The sequence below is a fragment of the Ovis aries genome, chromosome 2, assembly GCF_016772045.2.
Source record: "Ovis aries strain OAR_USU_Benz2616 breed Rambouillet chromosome 2, ARS-UI_Ramb_v3.0, whole genome shotgun sequence".
In the NCBI taxonomy this organism is placed as follows: domain Eukaryota; kingdom Metazoa; phylum Chordata; class Mammalia; order Artiodactyla; family Bovidae; genus Ovis; species Ovis aries.
The window spans coordinates 74,751,922-74,773,920 of record NC_056055.1 but is presented as its reverse complement, the minus strand read 5'-3'; the positions used below and the strand labels follow the sequence as shown (position 1 = coordinate 74,773,920).

General features: G+C 39.1%; 1 protein-coding gene across 7 annotated transcripts in view; it reads right to left on the bottom strand.

Moving 5' to 3' along the window:
• The window catches only part of KDM4C (lysine demethylase 4C), a 398,538-nt gene that overhangs the window by 341,788 nt on the left and 34,751 nt on the right, over positions 1-21,999 (bottom strand). For all 7 annotated transcript variants that reach the window (XR_006058671.2, XM_042243436.2, XM_004004373.6 and 4 more), the window contains 2 exons: positions 14,926-15,101; positions 12,600-12,714 (listed from right to left, as the gene is read on the bottom strand). Coding sequence is in view for 6 of the 7 variants with exons in the window: in XM_042243436.2 (XP_042099370.1) it covers positions 12,600-12,714; positions 14,926-15,101 (291 nt within the window). In the remaining variant the exon portion in view is untranslated. The remainder of the gene's footprint in view (positions 1-12,599; positions 12,715-14,925; positions 15,102-21,999) is intronic.

The following is a 21,999-nucleotide window of genomic DNA, read 5'->3' as shown; positions in this document are numbered from 1 at the left end:
GGCAGAGGAACCACAGATCAAATTGCCAACATCCGCGGATTAACTAAAAAGCAAGAGAGTTCTAAAAAAAACATCTACTTCTGCTTTATTTGACTACACCAAAGCCTTTGACTGTGTGGAGCACAACAAACTGCAGAAAATTCTTCAAGAGATGGGAATACCAGACCACCTGACCTGCCTCTTGAGAAATTTGTATGCAAGTCAAGATTCAGCAGCTAGAACTAGACATGGAACCACAGACTGGTTCAAAACTGGGAAAGGAGTACATCAAGGCTGTATATTGTCACCCTCCTTATGTAACTTATATGCATAGTACATCATGCGAAATGCCGTGCTGGATGAAGAACAAGCTGGAATCAAAATTGCCAAGAGAAATATCAATAACCTCAGATATGCAGATGATACCACCCTTATGGCAGAAAGTGAAGAACTAAAGAGCCTCTTGATGAAAGTGAAGGAGGAGAGTGAAAAAGTTGGCTTAAAACTCAACATATAAAAAACTAAGATCATGGCATCCAGTCCCATCACTTCATGGAAAACAGATGAGTAAACAATGGAAACAGTGACAGACTTTCTTTTCTTAGGCTCCAGAATAACTGGAGATGGTGACTGCAGCCATGAAATTAAAAGATGCTTGCTCCTTTAGAAGAAAAGTTATGACCAACCTAGACAGCATATTAAAAAGCAGAGATCATAACTTGGTTGACAAAGGTCCATCTAGTCGAAGTTATGATTTTTCCAGTAGTCATGTATGGATTTGAGAGCTGGACCACAAAGCTGAGCGTTGAAGAGTTGATCCTTTTGAACTGTGGTGTTGGAGAAGACTCTTGAGAATCCCTTGGACTGCAAGGAGATCCAACCAGTCCATCCTAAAGGAAATCAGTCCTGAATATTCATTGGAAGGACTGAAGCTGAAGCTGAAACTCCAATACTTTGGCCACCTGATGCAAAGAACTGACTCATTGGAAAAGACCCTGATCTGGGAAAGACTGAAGCCAGGAGGAGAAGGGGACGACAGAGGATGAGATAGTTGGATGCCATCATGGACTCAATGGACATGAGTTTGAGCAAGCTCCAGGATTTGGTGATGGACAGGGAAGGCTGGCTTGCTGCAGTCCATGGGGTTGCAGAGAGCTGGACATGACTGAGCAAATTAACTGAATTGCAGGAAGATAAGAGTGTCATCTGCAAGGTTAAATGCCAGTAACACTAAAATCTTAGTATACAAAGATTCCTAAAGGGTTTCTTGACAAAGTTATAATATAAAAGAAATCTAGAACTCAAAAAAATTCCTTACCTAAGACTTCGGTTCACCTTCTTGAAGAAATGTTACTTAAAATAAAGCAAACACGTTTAAGCTGAGAGGAACCTCAGAGAGCTGTTAATTCAATCCTTTCCCTTTACAGCCTCTAAGGCAACAACAGTTTTCCTGAAAGTCACAGCTAGGGATGGCAGACATGGATTATTATATAAGTAAATAGGCCAAATATTCTATGCTATTTAATACCGCTTTCTGTTTTTCTGTGGAGAAAAGGCAGGAAATGAGGCAACGTTGGTGGCAAAGTGCCTCTGTAAGCAGTGGGTTAACAGAGGTTAAAGTGCCTCATGGTTTAGTGACGAGCTGGTCACCCCTCAGTGCATTATGGGCCAACCCTACCCTAACCCTAGGAACTGTCATACCCTCTTTGCTCTGCGGCCCCCAGCATCCCTCTCCACCTTAGATTTATCTGCTTCCTCTGCTCAAGAAAATCATCCTACCAATAAAAATGAGAGATACAATGAACGTTAAATCATCCCGTTGAAGAACATCTGTAATCATGGCAAAGCATTCACTATGTGCTCAAGTGAGAGGGAGAAGAGACAAAACCAAACTGTGTTCACCAGGATACCACACCTGTTCAAAACAATAAAACTACTGAGCACTAAACAAAGAAAAGGCACTGGAAGGGAAGACACTAAACTCTTTGGACAGCTCTTGTTTCCGAATGCCAGGATTATGAGTGATTTCAATTTTCTCTGGCATTTAATGCTTTTCATCATTTTTATAATACTTGTATTAACAAAAAGGTAATTTTTACCTAAAAAAGTTATGCACTTATAATCATAGACTATTAAAAAAAATGGGAAACTAGAAAGAGTACATAAACACACATCCAGTACATCCATAGCAAAAAAAAGAAAAAATTCCCCAGCTCTCATGAAGAAATATGCAGTAAAAGATGTAATTTTTTGTCTTTTTAAGGTTTGTCACTGTATTTTTCAAACAGCTTTGAATTTTCTATCAATTATCTATTAATAAATACATGGATGACAATAGACTAGCAAATTAATATGAAAGGAAAATCTTACAAACACACTTTAAAATACTTTATATGTCTTAAGATGCAGGAACTTGAGTTTACACCCCAAGTCTATTTTCTGCTTAAAAAATTTTGCCAGAGTTTTATGTCAGAATTTATGGTTGATGCTCCCCTAAATAACTCCATGACTTCTTGGAGAACCACTGTCTTGTAATGTCATTAGGTCTCAGAGGTTCCTATCAGGGACACAGTGACCTGAAGGTCTAATATGAACAAGAATGGAAAACTGTTACCTTGCCTTAAGATGCCCGCATCATTTACACAGAGTGAGATCAGGGAAGGAGTCTCCTGCTAAATGTCTTACAACAGAGGCTTTAACAATGCTGTCCAAAGGCCACTGGGTCTGTGGCATCAAAGCCACTATCACAACTATACCAAGACATTATTCTCCTTTTTCACTCTCATTCTCCTATGTGTGTAAGGTAGAGTGTGCAGAAGGCTACATGATATCACAACAGATTAAACGCAAAAAGCAGATACAAGATTCTGGAAAGGGGTTTCTATTTAAGCTAGACATTAGTGAGAACTGCATGGGCAGAGGAGCCTGGCAAGCTATAAAGTCCATGGGCCACAAAGAGGACAGTCACTTGGATATGACTAAGTGACTGTTAACCCTGAAACACTAGTGACTTGAAAAACCCATTTAAAAACGCCACTTCTCTCACTAAATTTTGTGTTTAGGAAAATACAGTAATTTTTTTAAGAAAAATATGAATATTACATAACAGATTCTTTTTAATGATTTAAATATTTTTAAACCTTCTCAGTTTTCATTTCTAATACAATAAACAAGGATAGATACAACCCACATGAACCACAGCTCTTTGAGGTCCATAATAAATTATTAAAAGCATAAATAGGTGCTGAAAAGGCCACAATTTGAGAACTGCTATCCCAGTTAGTTCAGAAAAACACCCAACGGGGATCTTGACCACTCTGGCGTCAAAATCACTCTGACCCCACCCTCGTCCCTCCTCCCTAAAAGCACGCTCCAAGCCTCTTGCTATGAGCAGCTCCTCTTGTAAGCCATTATATGATCACACTTTCTAAAGCATGATTCTGATCCTACCCCTTCCCTATTAAATAATCTCAAACCTTTCTTCAAGATGTAGAGAGTGATAACCAAAAAATTTCAGAAAACTCCATGATCTGGCCTCAGGCTATTTTACCAATGTCATATATGCATCAACCCTACTATTATTTAGGTGCGTTCTTGGAAGCAGATGTTACAAGAGAGTCTGTGAGAAATGATACCTGCCATCACTGGACTCAAGAGTTTATGTGAAAGAAACAGAAATTATGCAAGTATCCTTCATTTTCTGTCCTCATTTTCAAAATATCTGCTGTAGTAACATATTTTTTTTACCCTAAATTCACTGACCAAATCAAAAACTCTATAATGACCTGTGAACATCCACCAGCAGAAAGCTTTCAGTTGCAGACAAATCTATGTAAGGTAACAAAGACGGCAATTCAGTTATTATCTCAGTTCTTGTCCCTAAAAGATTATGCTTTGTGCCCAGCATAAATGTACTGGGCATCACTGCTACCATCTTCCAAGCACTACTGGTGAAAATGTGTTCTTCAAATGTGGGAAAACCTGAGAAGAAAGAAAGTGAGCATAGAGAGTTGAAGGTGATGGCACACAGTGTTGGAGGGAAGTGCATAAGACGTGATCTCAGCATGTCCACACCTCACAGCACACCCAAGTTGCTCCTGGGAAGCTGAACTGTGTTACTTAAACAAACACCATACATAAAAAACTAGAGAAACTCCCTGTGCAGTAGACTGATAAGTCATTCGCAGTGTAGGAGACCACTGAGTACCAGGCTGGAACAGGAGAAGATGACAGACACCTTCAATGATATGATGCTCAGTCGCTCAGTCGTGTCCGACTCTTTGTGACCCCATGGACTGTAGCCCGTCAGGCTCCTCTGTCCATGGGCTTTCCCAAGCAAGAATACTGGAGTGGGTTGCCATTCCTCCTCCAGGGGATTGTCCTGACCCAGGGATCAAACCCACATCACAGGCGGATTCTTTACCACTGAGCCACCGGGGAAGCCCAAGGCAGTTGCAAAGTGGAGGAACATGATGTCAGCAAAGCAGGTGAGTTTCAAAGCAAAACTGGGAGAACAGTGATAAAACAGTGCAAGCTGTGGGTCACGGGTGAAGTGGCCTCCCCTCAAAGTGAGATGTGCTATCTTCCGCCAATGAACTACTGAAAACTATCATCAAAGACAGTTCCCCACAAGGGAAACAGTCGATTATACTGCCATGTCATCCCACAGGGTTATTCAAAAGAAAGAAGTACCTAGACATTAAGCATCCAAAGAAGGCTAAACTCCTGTGAGATAGGAACCTTGCTGGTGCACTTCTGTGAAAAACATCATCTCAAAGGGGCCACTGCTGACAGCAACGCCTGTTAGGATATGAATAAAGTATTCAAATCAGAAAGCCCAGATGATGGAGGAGACAGGTGAGGCTTAGGGAAGGAAGTGTCTGTCACCACTCAAACAAGGGAAAACCTTGCAAAGAAGACTGTTTTGAAAACAGATTAATACTACTGGAGATCCTCCTAGTGTTACCAAGAAGATAATAGCCAGCTTAAGGAAAGTACGTGGAATTTCATTTTTAAATCTATATTTAAAGAACAATGATCATCAATAAGAGAATCACCACTGTACATATGATAATGTTAGAAATGCAACCCAAATGAGCACAGAACACTGTACTACTGTTAGTGAAAAATGTTAATGCCTAGGCTTAGCCCTCACATACAGAACAGAGATGCACTCTGTCTTCAAACGTCTGTGGAAGTATGGCTATTGGCTATTTCAGAAATATTATATCTTCTTTTTTTCCCTTAAGATATGGGTTTATTTTAATGTCCCTTAGTCAAGCTGAATCATCCCACATAGTTATGGCACCTTTTTCTCCCTGTTCATCTTTTCTCTTTATCTGTTGTTTTTGTGTTTGTTTCGTGAAGTAACTCTCATGTTTCTATAAACAGAGAACTGATTTTTTTAAATGAGCAGTGCACAAAGGTTAATTAAAACTTTTTCCTTTTCCTTCCATGCTGCACAGTTTGCAGGATCTTAGTTCCCCAACCAGGGATCGAACACAGACCTGTGTCAGTGAAAGCACAGAGTCCTAACCACTGGACCACCAGGAAATTTCCTAATTAAAACTTTCTTTATCAGTATACCAGTCCTTAGTAAAATATAACCAAAAAAAGAGTTTCAGATCTTGGGACTCTTATGTTTCTGTTAGTGTTTCCACGGGCTCATCAAAGGCCACCTAAAAACACAGGTGGTTCTATTTCTAAGTTCAGGAACTTCTTTACTTACAGAAGGTCCCTGACATTACCAAATTTCATTTCAGGATCTTTACATAATCAATATAAATATAGTCATAATCAAGATATCAACATAGTCATAACTAAAAACATTCAGAATTTTATCTATATGTTAAAAAAGTTTTGAGAATCCTTCCCCAAAAGCAAATAATTTGTACCTCTATATTAGGAGTTAGCAAACCTTTTCTGCAAAGGGCTTAGCTTTAAGGGGCCATACAATCTGTCACTATGACTCAACTCTCCCACTGTAGTGCAAAAAAGCCAAATATAATATGTTCAGTTCAGTTCAATCGCTCAGTCGTGTCCGACTCTTTGCAACCCCATGAATCGCAGCACGCCAGGCCTTCCTGTCCATCACCATCTCCCGGAGTTCACTCAGACTCACGTCCATCGAGTCCATGATGCCATCCAGCCATCTCATCCTCAGTTGTCCCCTTCTCCTCCTGCCCCCAATCTCTCCCAGCATCAGAGTCTTGTCCAATGAGTCAACTCTTCGCATGAGGTGGCCAAAGTACTAGAGCTCCAGCTTTAGCATCATTCCTTCCAAAGAAATCCCAGAGTTGATCTCCTTGCAGTCCAAGGGACTCTCAAGAGTCTTCGCCAACACCAGAGGTCAAACGCATCAATTCTTCGGCGCTCAGCCTTCTTCACAGTCCAACTCTCACATCCATACCTGACCACAGGAAAAACCATAGCCTTGACTAGACAGACCTTAGTCGGCAAAGTAATGTCCCTGCTTTTAAATATACTATCTAGGTTGGTCATAACTTTTCTTCCAAGGAGTAAGCGTCTTTTAATTTCATGGCTGCAATCACCATCTGCAGTAATTTTGGAGCCCAAAAAAATAAAGTCTGACACTGTTTCTACTGTTTCCCCATCTACTTCCCATGAAATGATGGGACCAGATACCATGATCTTCGTTTTCTGAATGTTGAGCTTTAAGCCAACTTTTTCTCTCTCCTCTTTTACTTTCATCAAGAGGCTTTTAGCTCCTCTTCACTTTCTGCCATAAGGGTGGTGTCATCCGCATATTTGAGGTTGTTGATATTTCTCCCGGCAGTCTTGATTCCAGCTTGTGTTTCTTCCAGCCCAGCGTTTCTCATGATGTACTCTGCATATAAGTTAAATAAGCAGGGTGACAATATACAGCCTTGACATACTCCTTTTCCTATTTGGAACCAGTCTGTTGTTCCATATCCAGTTCTAACTGTTGCTTCCTGACCTGCATACAGATTTCTCAAGAGGCAGGTTAGGTGGTCGGGTATTCCCATCTCTTTCAGAATTTTCCATAGTTTATTGTGATCCACACAGTCAAAGGCTTTGGCATGGTCAATAAAGCAGAAATAGATGTTTTTCTGGAACTCTCTTGCTTTTTCCATGATCCAGCGGATGTTGGCAATTTGATCTCTGGTTCCTCTGCCTTTTCTAAAACCAGCTTGAACGTCAGGGAGTTCACGGTTCAGGTATTGCTGAAGTCTGGCTTGGCGAATTTTGAGCATATGTAGATGGACAATAAGGCTATGCTCCAATAAAACTTCATTTACAAAGACAAGTAAGGCTTTGCATCATACATTCAAAGACTAGGCCTTGTCATGTCATGCCTTTGATAGGCTTGGCATTTTGGTTTAACAAGTAGTAACTACCTCAAAGGCTTCCCCGGTGGCTCAGTGGTAAAAGAGTCCACCTGCCAATGCAGGAGATAAGGACTTGATCCCTGGATCGGAAAGATCCCCTGGAGAAGGAAATGGCAACCCACTCTAGTAATCTTGCCTAAGAAATCCCGTGGACAGAGGAGCCTGGTGGGCTACAGTCCATGGGGTCACAAGAGTCAGACATGACTGAGCAACTAAACAACAGCAGCTTCCTTAAATCATGTTACTGTTACTGCTGCCAGAGGCCGCTGCCCATGGTGCTGAGATTTTCAAGTATATCCTAAGGAAATCAAGCTCTGAAAGTATCAGTCGAATGAAAGAGGGACCAAGACTTCTCCCCTGGAATCTCCAGACCCTAGTCCCTTTCCTATAAGACTGATGGTCCTCAACCAGTCCTTCACAAACACCCTCACCCCTAATTCCTATGTTGTATCCGCAACTGGATCAACACTACAATGGCACCCATTTTTGTCCCTTAACAGACTTGCTTGGTGCTACAAGATAAATATCTGAGCGGGAGGGGCCCCTACAATCCATCTCCCGCCAGGCTGATCCTCTCCCTCAGATCCCGCAGCCACTATTCCAGGTCTGCCTCACTCTCCTTAAGCCCAAGCTCACCAAAAAGCCTTCAAATTCAGCTTTTAAAAAAAGAAAGAGGGGGAGAGACAAATTAAGTGCAATCTTATCCTCCAATTTACCTAGCTTCTGTTCCATTCTTCTCTCCCCTCCTTCTACCTGTCTTGAACTTGCTCATCTAGGCCAAGCTCATCTCTCCTACAAAAAAAAAAATTCTTCCTTCTATACCAAGCTACTCAAAATGCCTCTCTGGGCTCCCTGGAACCCCACAGCTGTCCCCCAAGTCTGTGAATTACCTGAGAACCAGGATCTTTATTCACCTTTGCACCCTGCAAAAATCGTTTCTCTTACCTTCCCCCCACCCTCTCTAGAAACTCCTATCCCCACCAATAAAAGGTTATGAATTTTGAATCCTTCTTTTAACATTAAAGGGAATAGCCATAACTAGAAATTAGGCAGGAAAGTGAACTACAATTTGATGACTATAATCCCTTTCAAAATAATGCCATGAACCATAAAAAACCAACATCTAATACAATTTAAATAATGAACTGCGCAGTTAAACAATGCAAAGATACAATAGGAAAGAGCAAAACAACACACAAGCTTTTTCCAATGCACATACATTGCAATGACTTCAAATGTTCCTGACACAAGCTATTATTACACTCACTCTTCATTACTCTCTTTAATGCACTTTCTCTTGTTGCTTTCCATCTACCTCAAGGGGGCAAATACAAGTTACTTTTCATTTGCTTGAATTTAGTTGTCTTGAGTGTGATTGGTTTTGTTTACCAGTACCAGTTCACAATATCTCTCATGCCTTTCTTTATGCTACAAAAGCGCTGAAAATGTCAGCTCAGTTCTGGAGTTACTAAATGCCCCTATAGAAATTCCATAAAATACTATGCCTTGTAGGTCCTACCAAAATGACAGATTTCTGGCTCCAAAACTTGTAAATAATAAGGGTACTTTAAAAACTGTATGTTTACAAACCAGTGAATTTTGTTCATCGAATTTTAATAACTAAAGTTAATCAAATCTGAAGTCCAAAGTCAATGTTCCCTTGAAACAATGCCATTGTGTAACTGGTTTTCAAACACAAGCAGTAAATTAATAAGCACTACAAAACTAAGCCCATCAGCCTCATCCGTGCTGTCAACAATTATATTATTTTACTATCAAATATGAAAAGCTAGTTCAGGGCAGCTTTATGTCAACTGTTCTAAAAATCATATGCTGTTTCTACTCCTTAATTATATCTGCAAAAAAGGAACAAAGAACTCAATGATCCCAAGGTGTGGTTAGAAAAAAATCTTGACTAAGTTTTTTATTTTTGAGCCTTAAGACACGCAACCTCTCAGCCCAAAATCCAGATGATTCCTCAGCCGTCTTCCTTTCAGAAACCTGAAAACTTGCCAGGATACCACAGGGAAGAAACCACAGAGAAGACACAAAATAAACCATGAGCTCAGGGGACATTCGTAGGTGACACGGACCTAGCTTTACACACTTCCACAACTGGGAGACTGACTCTACACAATTACTTCCTTAAAACTGGTGTGGAGAATAAGGGCACCTAGCAGCCTACCAGCCTCGTAACTTTGAGAAAACACTAAGTTTTCTGGGCCTCAGCTGAAAATACCAACAGTATTTGCTTGGCCTCACCCATTTCAAGATGCTATCTTCTATAAGGAAGATTTAGTACTAACGGCACCCATTTTCTTAAATGTAAGTAACCAAAACATGCAAACTTAAAAGAGATTTGTCATTACTAAAGAATAAATCAATAAGAATATACTTGGAGTACAAATGAATCACTTTGCTATAGAGCAGAATTTAACACAACATTATAAATCAAATATACTTCAATTTTTTAAAAGGAGGGGAAAAGAATATACTTGGAATTGAAATACCAAAAAACATAGCAAAGACTTAATATAAGGTACAATCTGAAACTGCTGGAGCTAGAATACACTGAAATGATCCTCTGGAGAGCAATACTGAAAATCCTTCTAAAGCAACGCACCTCAGCCTTTGAGGTGGGGAAACACAAACACACATGCAAGCATATATATACACTAACATAAAAGGCCAAAAGGAAATCATAGAGGTTATGCTTGTTTGGTAAGCTTATAAGTAACCTTTTCTTCGTATTTTTCTCTATTTTTAAATTTTTCTATACAAGTATGTACTAACTTAACAATACATTATCAATATGGAGGTTATTTACACTGGTGAAAATCCAAAAGGGAGAAAGAGAAAGAATGTTTTCCCTTTTTTAACTTGTAATATTCCAAACATACATATTTTAAACATCATGTATCCATCATCTAGCTTCATTTACCAGTACTTGGCCAATCTTCATTCCACTATATCCATTCCACTTTATTTCCTGAGATATTTTAAAAACAAATTCCAGAGCGCTTATTATTTCACCTACATATTTTTCAGTGTATAGTCTCAATTTATAAGGAAAAATATATGTGTCTATGTGCATGTGTATATATATCTATGTATATATATTAATGTAAGTGTTTGTGTGTGTGTGTGTGTGTGTGTGTGTTTGCAGAAACCTGCAAACTTGCCAGGATACCACAGGGAAGAAGCCACAAAATAAAAACATATATAAAAACATATACAAAATAAAAAAACATATACATAAATAAAAACATATACAAAAAGTATATTCTCTTTCCCTCCTTTTAAAAAATTGAAGTATATTTGATTTGCAATGTTGTGTTAAATTCTGCTGTATGGCAAAGTGATTCATTTGTACTCCAAGTATATTCTTATTGATTTATTCTTTAGTAATGACAAAGCCACCATGCCATCATCACATTGAATATGACATCAGTAATTCCACAGTATCACCTAATACCCAGCCCATTTTCAAAAATAACAATGGTTCTTTCAGACTTCCCTGGTGGCACAGTGGACAAGAGTCTGCCTGCCAATGCAAGGAACATGAGTTCGCTCCCTGGTCTGGAAAGATTCACCTGGTGCGGAGCAACTAAGCCCCTGCACCACAACTTCTAAGGCTGCGCTCGTACAGCCTGCGAGTCACAGCTACTGAAGCCTGCATGCTCTAGGCAGGGCCCACGAGCACAGCTACTGAGCCAGCGTGCTCCAGCTACTGATGCCTGTCTGCTAAGAGTCTGTGCTCTGCAACAAGAGGAGCCACCACAGTGAGAGGCCCATGTGCCACAGCTAGACAGGAGCCCCCACTCTGCAACCACGGAAAGCCCTGCACAGCAATGAAGGCCCAGCACAGCCAAAAATATATTAGGTTTTTAAAAAACAAAGGGAAATTCTTGACTGGATCCTTCATATGGGGGAAAAAGCAGTTTATAAATAACATTACTGGGAAATTTAGGGATCTATGAAAATAGTCTATATTAGATACTATTGTATAAATGTTGGAAGTCGCTCAGGCGTGTCCGACTCTTTGCAACCCCATGGACCATACAGTCCATGGAATTCTCCAGGCCAGAATACTGGAGTGAGTGGCCTTTCCCTTCTCCAGGGGATCTTCCCAACCCAGGGATCAAACCTAGGTCTCCCACATTGCAGGCAGATTCTTACAAGCTGAGCCACAAGGGAAGCCCAATATAAATTTTAAATTGCCTTATAAATGAAAGATTCATGCTGAAATAATTCAGGGTGAACTGCCATGATGTTTGTAACTCACTTTCAGATGTTACAGCAGAAGGACAGAGAGACAGAAACAAAGATGGAGTGACAGAGAAACAAAAAGCAAATGCGGCAAAATTAACAACTCATGAATCCACATGAAGGCATCCAGTGTTCACCGCATTACTTCAACTTTTTGGTAGGCAAGACATTTTTCGAAATAAAACAATGGAAAATGTAAAAAAGGTTTCAAAAGTTAAAAAAAATTAGTAAGATTTTAAGTATTGGGGGAGGCAAGAAGGATAACATTATATCAAGCAGATTATGTTCTCATGAAAAATAACTAGAAAGACTGCAATGTGTATTAAAAAAAAAAATTCCTCACAATTTGGGGGCAGTAAAAATAGAGAATATAAGCATGTTACAGGAAAGGAAAGGAAACTTGGGTCTCCCGCACTGCAGACATTTTACCATCTGAGCCACAATACATATTAATTCCCTGGTGGCTCAGAAGGTAAAGCGTCTGCCTACAATGTGGGAGACTGGTTTCGATCCCTGGGTCAGGAAGATCCTCTGGAGAAGGAAATGGCAACCCACTCCAGTACTCTCATCTGGAAAATCCCATGGGCAGAAGAGCCTGGTAGGCTACAGACTATGGGGTCGCAAAGAGTCAGACACGACTGAGCAACTTTACTTCATTAGGAATAATATTTCCTGTTTTCCAAGTATTTTTATAATGTGCTTTTGCTTTTAAAAATTTTGAGTGTAACTGAAAGACTAGCCAGATAACTACATACTATTTTATTGTTGAACGGTCTCAGGTATTTGTACAATTAGCTGGTTTCAATTTAAAAATCAGCAGCAGCAGCAATCATACTGATGTGTCTTTATTTCCTCTTGTCCTATGAGGAGTTATGGGTCACACAAAGCACAACAAATAACTGCTTCTCAACCACCTAAAATGGTAACAAAAACAATAATATGAAATGATATCTTATAAACCCCACTATAATAGAAATATACCTCATCATATATGCTCCCATTAATGTCTGCACCATAAATAGGTGCCACGAAGGTTAAGTTCTTCCAGTACTTGCGCTCTAAATCTTCATAATCCAAGTATCTCGGGGTACAGTACCTGGAAAAGAGAGAGGAAACAAAGCACAAACAGTAAAGACAATTTTAAGGTTTTCCCTGCCCATCACTTTCTAAACAGAATTCCATCGAAATGAAAATACTGCATCCTCATGCTGTCAAATCTAACAAGTAAATATGTAAATGTATTTATCACAGATCTCTCAAAACTCTCCTAAATAACTCTATATGAAAACTTCATTTTTTGACTAAGAAATATACTTCCATGAAAGTACCAACAACAGAAGCAAAAAATTACTTAAAACTCATTATTTTATCTTTCAAAACATTTTCTAAACTCTTTAACCAATTATACTATACTTGAACAACTTAAAATGTATGAAGTAGAGATTCCACTAGAATTTAGTATAAATGAAATAAGCTATTTAATACTTTATGGATGACTATGGAAAGAAAAATTAGGAAAAAAAAAAAAGAATGACTCTGGAAATAGGCACTAGAAGACAGAGAACAGAATACAATAAACAGTTTATATGAAATTGGATAAAATTGCTTCTGCAATCTTGTTTTGGCATTGAACTTTTTATTAGAGTTCTTACAGAATATGAAAGCAAACCAATCCAGTCTATGATTAAAGTTTTACATTCTCAATTGAGATCTGAAACAATGAGGTTTTATCAATGCCTAACAACAACAAAAAAAACTCAAGAGAAACTTGAATTAACTATCAAATGTTTAATTCCTTTGGAATAGCAATTATGCTCCATAACAGGAACTTCATATAGAATAAAAGATTCTTCAACTACCATCGAGTGCTTACTATGCCAAATACAGGTTTGTTTTTTTTTTAAGATCATCCAAAGGACTCAATCTCATGCATACCCATCCAGGGAATTTAAACAATGATGTTTTTAGGTTGGATAGTGATTGGTTTGGTGGGGAAGGGGTGTTTCTAGATTAATGTTTTGATCTAAGACCTTAACTACCATATCAAAAACAGTTTTTTAAAAAGGTAATTTAATAACTGTGACAGTTTCTAAATACATCCACAAATTCTTTGATACATCTCCCTTCAAGATATACAGCTTAATTCTCCTCCCCTTAAGTATGGGCTGCACTTGGCATATAACAAATAGAACATGGCAGAAATGATAGTCAAGAAACAAGTCATGAAAAGACAGTTTGTTTTCCATCTTGGTAACTCAGAGATTGGGGGCAGGAGGAGAAGGGGACGACAGAGGGTGAGATGGCTAGATGGCATCACTGACTTGATGGAGGCGAGTCTGAGTGAACTCCGGGAGTTGGTGATGGACACAGAGGCCTGGCATGCTGCGATTCATGGGGTCGCAAAGAGTCGGACACGACTGAGTGACTGAACTGAACTGAACTTCTGGATCACTTGCTTTGGAAGAAGTTAGATGCCACACAACACAAGGAATAGCTATTGCAGCAAGGAACTCAGGACTCCAGCCAACAGCCACATAAGGGAAGGAATATTGGAAGAAAATCCTCTAGACACAGTCAAGTCTTCAGGTGACAGCAACCCACCCAACCTGACTATAACCTCATGCAAGGTCCTGAACCACAGCTACCCGCTAAGCCACTCTTAGCCTCCCAGCCTTCAGAAACTGATGTTTACTGATCTAAGATACTAAGGTTTGGGGTCATTCATTACACAGCAACAGGTGACTACTACAATAATGGTGGCCATTCAAGTCATTCAAGGATTTTCCTTTCCTTTTTTTTTTTTTTACTATTTCTTTTATTTATTTCATTTATTTATTTGGCTGTGCCCAGCCTTAGTTACAGCATGTAGGATCTATTTCCCGGAGCAGGGATTGAACCCAGGCCCCAGCACTGAGAGCACAGTCTTAGCTGTTAGACCAGGAGGAAAATCCCCAAGGACTTTCTTTTTAAATTATTCTTCTAATATCTGTAACTTATCATTTAAGACTTAAACATTATCACACACAGAAGAAATTGCCTAACAAAGAGGAGTCAAGCGTAGAAACAAAAACTCAAGGTAAAAGACAGGGACAAAAATTCATTTACAGACATTATGAATGAGATGATAAAATGAGGAACAATTTTTCTAGAAGGCAGACAACCACCTAAAAAACAGAAACAGCTAAATGGGAAACGAAATAGACTATGCAGAAGGCTCCCGCTCTTCACACACTTCCATCTCCTTGGTTTCTTACCATATTCATGCACATCTTCGAAAGAAATAAACCAGCACACTGAATCTACTCACTTGCCACTGTTGGCCAGCTGCCTGAACTCCTTCACTGTCATGGCTTTTTTCTGGATGTTGTACTGAGTGAACAGTCCTGACTGCCCTGTGACCATCTGCTGAATCGGTGCTGGAATAAGCAAGTTGTCAATGTCATCATAGCACTGCCTTGGCTTCCACTCCTTAGGAGGAATCACCTAAAAGTAAAATAATAAAATATTATTTGGAAAACATTCCACATTGTTATTTAGCTCTCATGTTCCAGCAGAATACAAGAATTCCTCATCTTTTCTATGACAAATGTGTAAAAGAACTGTGGAGATTTACATTAAAGGAAATGATTTCACTCTCCCAAACATTTACCTTATGACATTTTTAAACAAAATTTACTGAATACTCACTATACCAAATACTGAACTTGCATTAATTAACTTATTTTTACTTGATACAGTTAACCTCTCTATTTTCAAGCTAAAACGGAGAGATACACAGAAATAAAATAACTTGCCAAAGTTTAAATGCTGTTTATATTATCATGAGAAAAGTAAGTACTGTGCTTAGTAGTTCAGCTGGTAAAGAATCCACATGCAATGCAGGAGATCCCAGTTTGATTCCTGGGTTGGGAAGATCCCCTGAAGAAGGGATAGACTACCCACGCCAGTATTCTTGCCCAGAGAATCCACATGGCAGGCTGGCAGACTACAGTCCATGGAGTCGCAAAGAGTCACAACTGAGTGACTAAGCACAGCACAGTAACAGGGCTTAGTCAATATCATTTCTTTAAATACCTCTCATACAATATAGCAAATGAGAGTGGAATGCTAGTAAATGTTTAACAACTAACTTTCTGGGGAGGTGGGGGAAACCCTGATTCATAGCTCTGGCCTATTTCCATGGTGTAACTACTCCCGCCATGGCAAATTTGAGCTCAGCAATGTGACATCACTGAATATGAGGTTGAAAAGAGACATGCTCCCTCAATTCTCATGTGCCTGTATGAAGCAGCTCAGCACACCTTTTTCCCAGAGTACTTAAACACTTAATTATTAGCAATGAAAAGAGCATCAACAATAAGACCAAAAATACATATTCCTATGATTAAAAATTAGAAGGAACAAAGTTTTGAATTGAGTAATGGTTTATAGCTTTTACCTACCTTTAGAAGTTGTCTTAATTTTTTAAGACAAAGTTCTTTCAAAAATTTAATTGCAAAATACAGATAGCACACATACAGAAAATGTACAATCACAAATATGTATCTCTGTGAGTTATTATGAAGCAAACACCAGAGTATCCATTGTCACATGTGAGAAATAGGATACTGCTTGTACCCTAGAGATCCTGGTACCCTTTTCTACACACATCCCCCTCTTGCTCACAGTGTTCACTATCATGGCATTTATGGTATTCACTTCCTTATTGGGTTTTATAGTTTGATGTCTGTGTATGCAACCCTAACAAGTTTTTTAAATGTATAGAAATGTAAGCATACATATATAAATATATATATGTGTGTGTGTATATATACACACACACTCCTTACATTTTCTATTTTACTCGATATTTTTGTGAGATTCAAACACAATGACCGAGGTTGCTGAAGTTTGTTGGTTTTCGTTCCTACTTAGTATGCCTTTGTATGAATATTTATGTTAAGAGATAACTATTTTGTGATCACTTGTTTTTTTCTAATTATCAGCAACTGCAAACAACACTGCTATTAATATAGATGTATGCACCTTCTGCAGCATGTGAGCACACAGTTCTCTAAAATACACTCCCATGCAGAGATCCTAACAGTGAAATTGCTGTGACACAGGATATGCACAGATCAAATCTAATCATTATTACCAAACTTCTGTCAAAGTGGCTGTACCACTTCACAGTCCCACCAGCAACGTGTGAGAAGTCCCTATTGTTCCACATCTTCAGCATCGCTTTGTAGTGCTGATCTGGTAGATGTGTAAAGGTACTCAAGTAGGTATTTGATTAGCATTTTCCGATAACTAAAGAAATCTCTTCATATATTCATTGACCCTATAGATATCCTTTTCCAAAAAGTATTTATTTAAGCCTCTTGCCTATTTTACTATTGCATTGTCAGCCTTTTTTTATTAATGTATAGAATTCTGCATAGAGTCTGGTTATTCTTGGGTATGTACATTTGCAAGTATCTATATATATATGTGTGTGTGTGTACATATATCAAATATCTTTTCTTACCCTGAAACTTGCCCTTCAACCTCCTTAACTGTTCCGTTCAGTTCAGTCGCTCAGTTGTGTCCAACTCTGTGACTACTCCATGGACTGCAGCACACCAGGCCTCCCTGACCATCACCAAATGCCAGAGTTTACGCAAACTCATGTCCATTGAGTCAGTGATGCCATCCAGCCATTTCATCCTTTGTTGTCCCCTTCTCCTCCTGCCTTCAATCTTTCCCAGTATCAGGGTCTTTTCCAGTCAGTCAGTTCTTCATATCAGGTGGCCAAAGTATTGGAGTTTCAGTTTCACCATCAGTCCTTCCAATGAATATTCAGGACTGATTTCCTTTAGGATGGACTGGTTGGATCTCCTTGAAGTCCAAGGGACTCTAAAAAGTCTTCTCCACACCACAGTTCAAAAGCATCAACTCTTCGGCACTCAGCTTTCTTTATAGTCCAACTCTCACATCCATACAGGACTACTGGAAAAACCATAGCCTTGACTAGACGGACCTTTGTTGGCAAAGTAATGTCTCTGCTTTTGAATATGCTGTCTAGGTTGGTAATAACTTTTCTTTCCAGGAGCAAGTGCCTTTTAACTTCATGGCTGCAGTCACCATTTGCAGTGATTCTGGAGGCCAAGAAAATAAAGTCTGTCACTGTTTCCACTAGTTCCCCATCTATTTGCCACGAAGTGATGGGGCCAGATGCCATGATCTTAGTTTTCTGAATGTTGAGTTTTAAGCCAACTTTTTCACTCTCCTCTTTCACCTTCATCAAGAGGCTCTTTAGTTCTTTAGTTTAGTTCTCCTTAACTGTATCTTTTGATAAATATAAGTTCTTCATTTTAATATGGGCTTCCCTGATAGCTCAGTTGGTAAAGAATCTGCCTGCAATGCAGGAGATCCTGGTTCAATTCCTGGGTCAGGAAGATCCACTGGAGAAGGGATAGGCTACCCACTCCAATATTCTGGCCTGGAGAATTCCATGGTCTGTATAGTCCATGGGATCACAAAGAGTCATACATTTTAATATAATCCAATTTCTTCATTTTTGCCTTGATCTTCTGTTTAAAAAAATATAATTCCCTACTTGAGAGAATGCATACATTCTATTTTGTATTCTAAGAGCTTTAAGATTTTGTCTTTCACATTTATATCTACACTGCACCTGCAACTGACTTTTGTGAAAGGTTCTGAGTTAGGCTTCATCAGATAAGAAAACCTGGAGTCAGGGAATGTGTGACTTGGCCAATGTTACACAATAGATAAAGACTTGTTGTTGTTATTGTTCAGTCACTAAGTCAGGTCCGACTCTTTGCGATCCCATGAAGTGCAGCATGCTAAGCTTCTCTGTCCAACACTACCTCCCTGAGTTTGCTCAAACTCATATCCATTGAGTCGGTGATGCCATCCAACCATCTCAAGCTCTGTCACCCTTCTCCTCTTGCCCTCAATTTTTCCCAGCATCAGGGTCTTTTCCAATGAGTCAGCTATTCACATCAGGTGGCCAAAGTACTGGAGTTTCAGTTTCACCATCAGTCCTTTCAATGAATATTCAAGACTGATTTCCTTTAGGATGGACTGGTTGGATCTCCTTGCAGTCCAAGGGACTCTCAGGAGTCTTCTAGAGCACCATGGTTTGAAAGCATCAATTCTTCAGTGTTCAGCCTTCTTTATGGTCCAACTCTCACATCCATACTTGACTAATGGAAAAACCATAGCTTTGACGATACAGATCTTTGTCTGCAAAGTGATGTCTCTGCTTTTTAATACACTGTCTAGGTTTGTCATAGCTATTCATCCAAAAAGCAAGTGTCTTTTAATTTCGCGGCTGCAGCCACCGTACACATTGATTTTGGAGCCCAAGAAAATGAAATCTGACACTGTTTCCACATTTTCCCCATCTTTGTGCCATGAAGGGAAAAGACTGTGTGCCATGACCTTAGTTTTCTGAATGTTGAGTTTTAAGCCAGCATTTTTACTTTCCTCACTCTCCTCTTTCATCTTCATGAAGAGACCCTTTAGTTGCTCTTCACTTTCTGCCAATAAATGAATATTAACTCAAAAAAGAGATTGGGGGATCTTTAAACTCTAAACTTAATTTTCATCAGCAATAAGGTAATATTACACATTTGATTTTTCTCTAAGGTATGTTGGTTTAAAATGGCACCAGAGACAATCACACTTTATAGTACTGAGAACATATACTCAATATTTTAAGAGTGTGGACAACCATACCAAATGGATAAACGTACTTACACTGTCTTGATCATATTCTGAAAGGGCAAAGGATAGTAATGAAGAATTTTATAAATACTTCTTCTTCATCAGAAATGAATGTGGTTATTCAAAAAAATAAAGCACATATTTATTCAGGTTCCTGTTTGGAAATATATCTACAATCAAAACCAACATTATGTTTAGAGTTAAATATTTTCCAGCGTTGTGAGAAACAGGCAGTTGTTCATCCAAAAAACATTTTGTAGCAAATTTTCTTCTCTAAAGTTAAATAACACAATACATTTACAAAAATCTAAATATTATCTTCATAATTATTCTGAACTTGCATTCAGTTATTCCAATTAAAGTTTAAAGTGTTCAGACAAAACTTTAAAAATCTCAAAGTTCAGGCCTATGACAAAATTTTTATTTTTCAACTGTAATTTTAAATCTTAACACACTGTATTTTCTCACATAGGAAGTGGAAGCACAATATATAATACTTAGGACTTTAAAATACTCAAAAGTTAAACTTTTACTTGTAAGGACTCTAAAGAAAGGAAACCCATTTCTCCAGAAGTTTACCTTCCTGACTATATCAAAATAAAAATATATGTTTTATATTAATATTTCCCCAACCCCAGCTTGGGCCCTATACAAGTAAAAATTATCTAACTGAAATCGGTATTTGCATTACTGATCTTGAACTCTGTTGCCATTACTACCACCGACCAACTGAGAAAGGAGCATGAGGAGGAAGGGCAGTGCTTCTCCCATCTTTCGGCACCTGTGGACACAGACAGCTATCTACCACCTCTACGCTACTCCTGAAGCTCTCTACTCTAGACGATAACCTCAGGCCCAGGACAGAGTATGTCCATAATACTGCTGTGGAAGAATCTGGCCATTCCTCATGTAATATTGTTTCATTATAACCTTTCTCCACAAAAAAGTACAAGCTTTACATTTAAGGACATTGTCATTTTTTCACTTTCCCAATTAGACCAACAACTCTAGGTAGAAAGTCAGTGTCAAACCTCTCACTCGGGGGTGGGGGAGTGGTCGGGGAGACATTAAATAAGTATAAATCTAAAAAATGTTACCAACCAAGGCAGACTGTAATCTGAGGTCAAAGTCACTATTATTCAACCACTTTCTTCAAACCAATCAAATTGATCTTAATCAAAAATTAAGACCAACTCATTAAATGATGCATTAACAAATAATTTCACAGACGGCTCTGTTCCCCAGGGCTAGCCCTCAAAACAAATAGCAACATTAATGCAGTTTTAATGTATACAATTTGATTTTATTTGGTGCAGTTTTATATATTTGCTATTGCTGCAACTTCCAGAAAAAGAAGGGTGAAATTGAGGTGAAAAAAGGTGAAACTGAGTCTTTGTGACCTGATGTAAAAGATGGCAAAAGTGACTAAAAAACAGTTCACTGTATTCCTAGTGTAAGTAAAAGGAAATTACTGAATATCAAATCACTATCTCCATCTTTGTCAATGAATCTCACTTGATAAAGAGAATCTGGACTCAGGTTGGTGTCTGGTTCAACACTCAGAAAATTAACTGTAGTTCTCATTAACTCTGCTCTGTCAGAGAATGTCCACAGGGGCATAGACGTCCTCTCTGTACTCCAGCACCCTCATGGGAGTAGCTGCCAATTTCTTTTCTAACGTTACTAAACGTGCCCCTAGCCACGGGATGTTCACTAATCCCAAGGGAACCCAGTAAGGTATACATTTTCAGGGAACAAAGAGGGAGAGCTACAGGACAAAGGGCTGGATTCAGAGCCCAGAGAAGAGGACAGCCACCCCAGCTCCCTGCTGCCCAAATAAAGCCCAAACCTTGCTGGCTGGTTCATTTTAAGTTTATGATCAAAATTTTCTGTGCCAAATGATTCTGAAATACCATTCTCTTCTCTTCAACTTAAACATTTTTTTTTCTCCTCAAAGATAACCTAGAAGTGTTAAGGTTCCAAAAGTGGGATCTTTGAGAGCTAACCTAATGAAAAGATTAAACTAAGGATAACATATCTGAGAAATTCACTATAAACTTTTATCTTCTTTTTGTCTGTCTCACTCATCCCTAATCCACTCAGCTTAATATCCCTGAATTGTAAACCTTATCCAGCAGTGACTTGAACTACACAGAAAAAAATAACAGACTGCAAGGCACAAACGCCAGAACAGTCCAGCATTACAAACAGCTGCATCCAGATACAGGAGGCGGCCTTGAACACCGAGCCGCGCAAGCCTGGAAGCTCGTTCTGCAGCCCCTCTCAGCGCTCCTGGGCCCACCCCAGAGATGGGGCTTCAAGGAGAACCGCGATGAGCCACAGCAGGGAAGGCTCTGCTGGAGCTCAGGAATTCATGTGGTGATGTCGACAAGTCCGCAGAAATCCATTAATAATAAACATAACGTTTAGAACAATAATAAAATTAAGTAAGTACCAAGAAAATCTATTCTTCCGAAGAAAATTTTACATTGAAATAGATTTCCATCACAGAAAGATACACTAATTTCAGGTTAAGGTCAAACCTAGACAACCTCTCTTTCAAAGTTCTAACTCTGCAGCTACAGGGCAACTCTGCAACGCAATCCTCGGTACCTTAGCCCTCATTGCCTATAATCCTGAGCAAGTCACAACTACCCCTGACAGC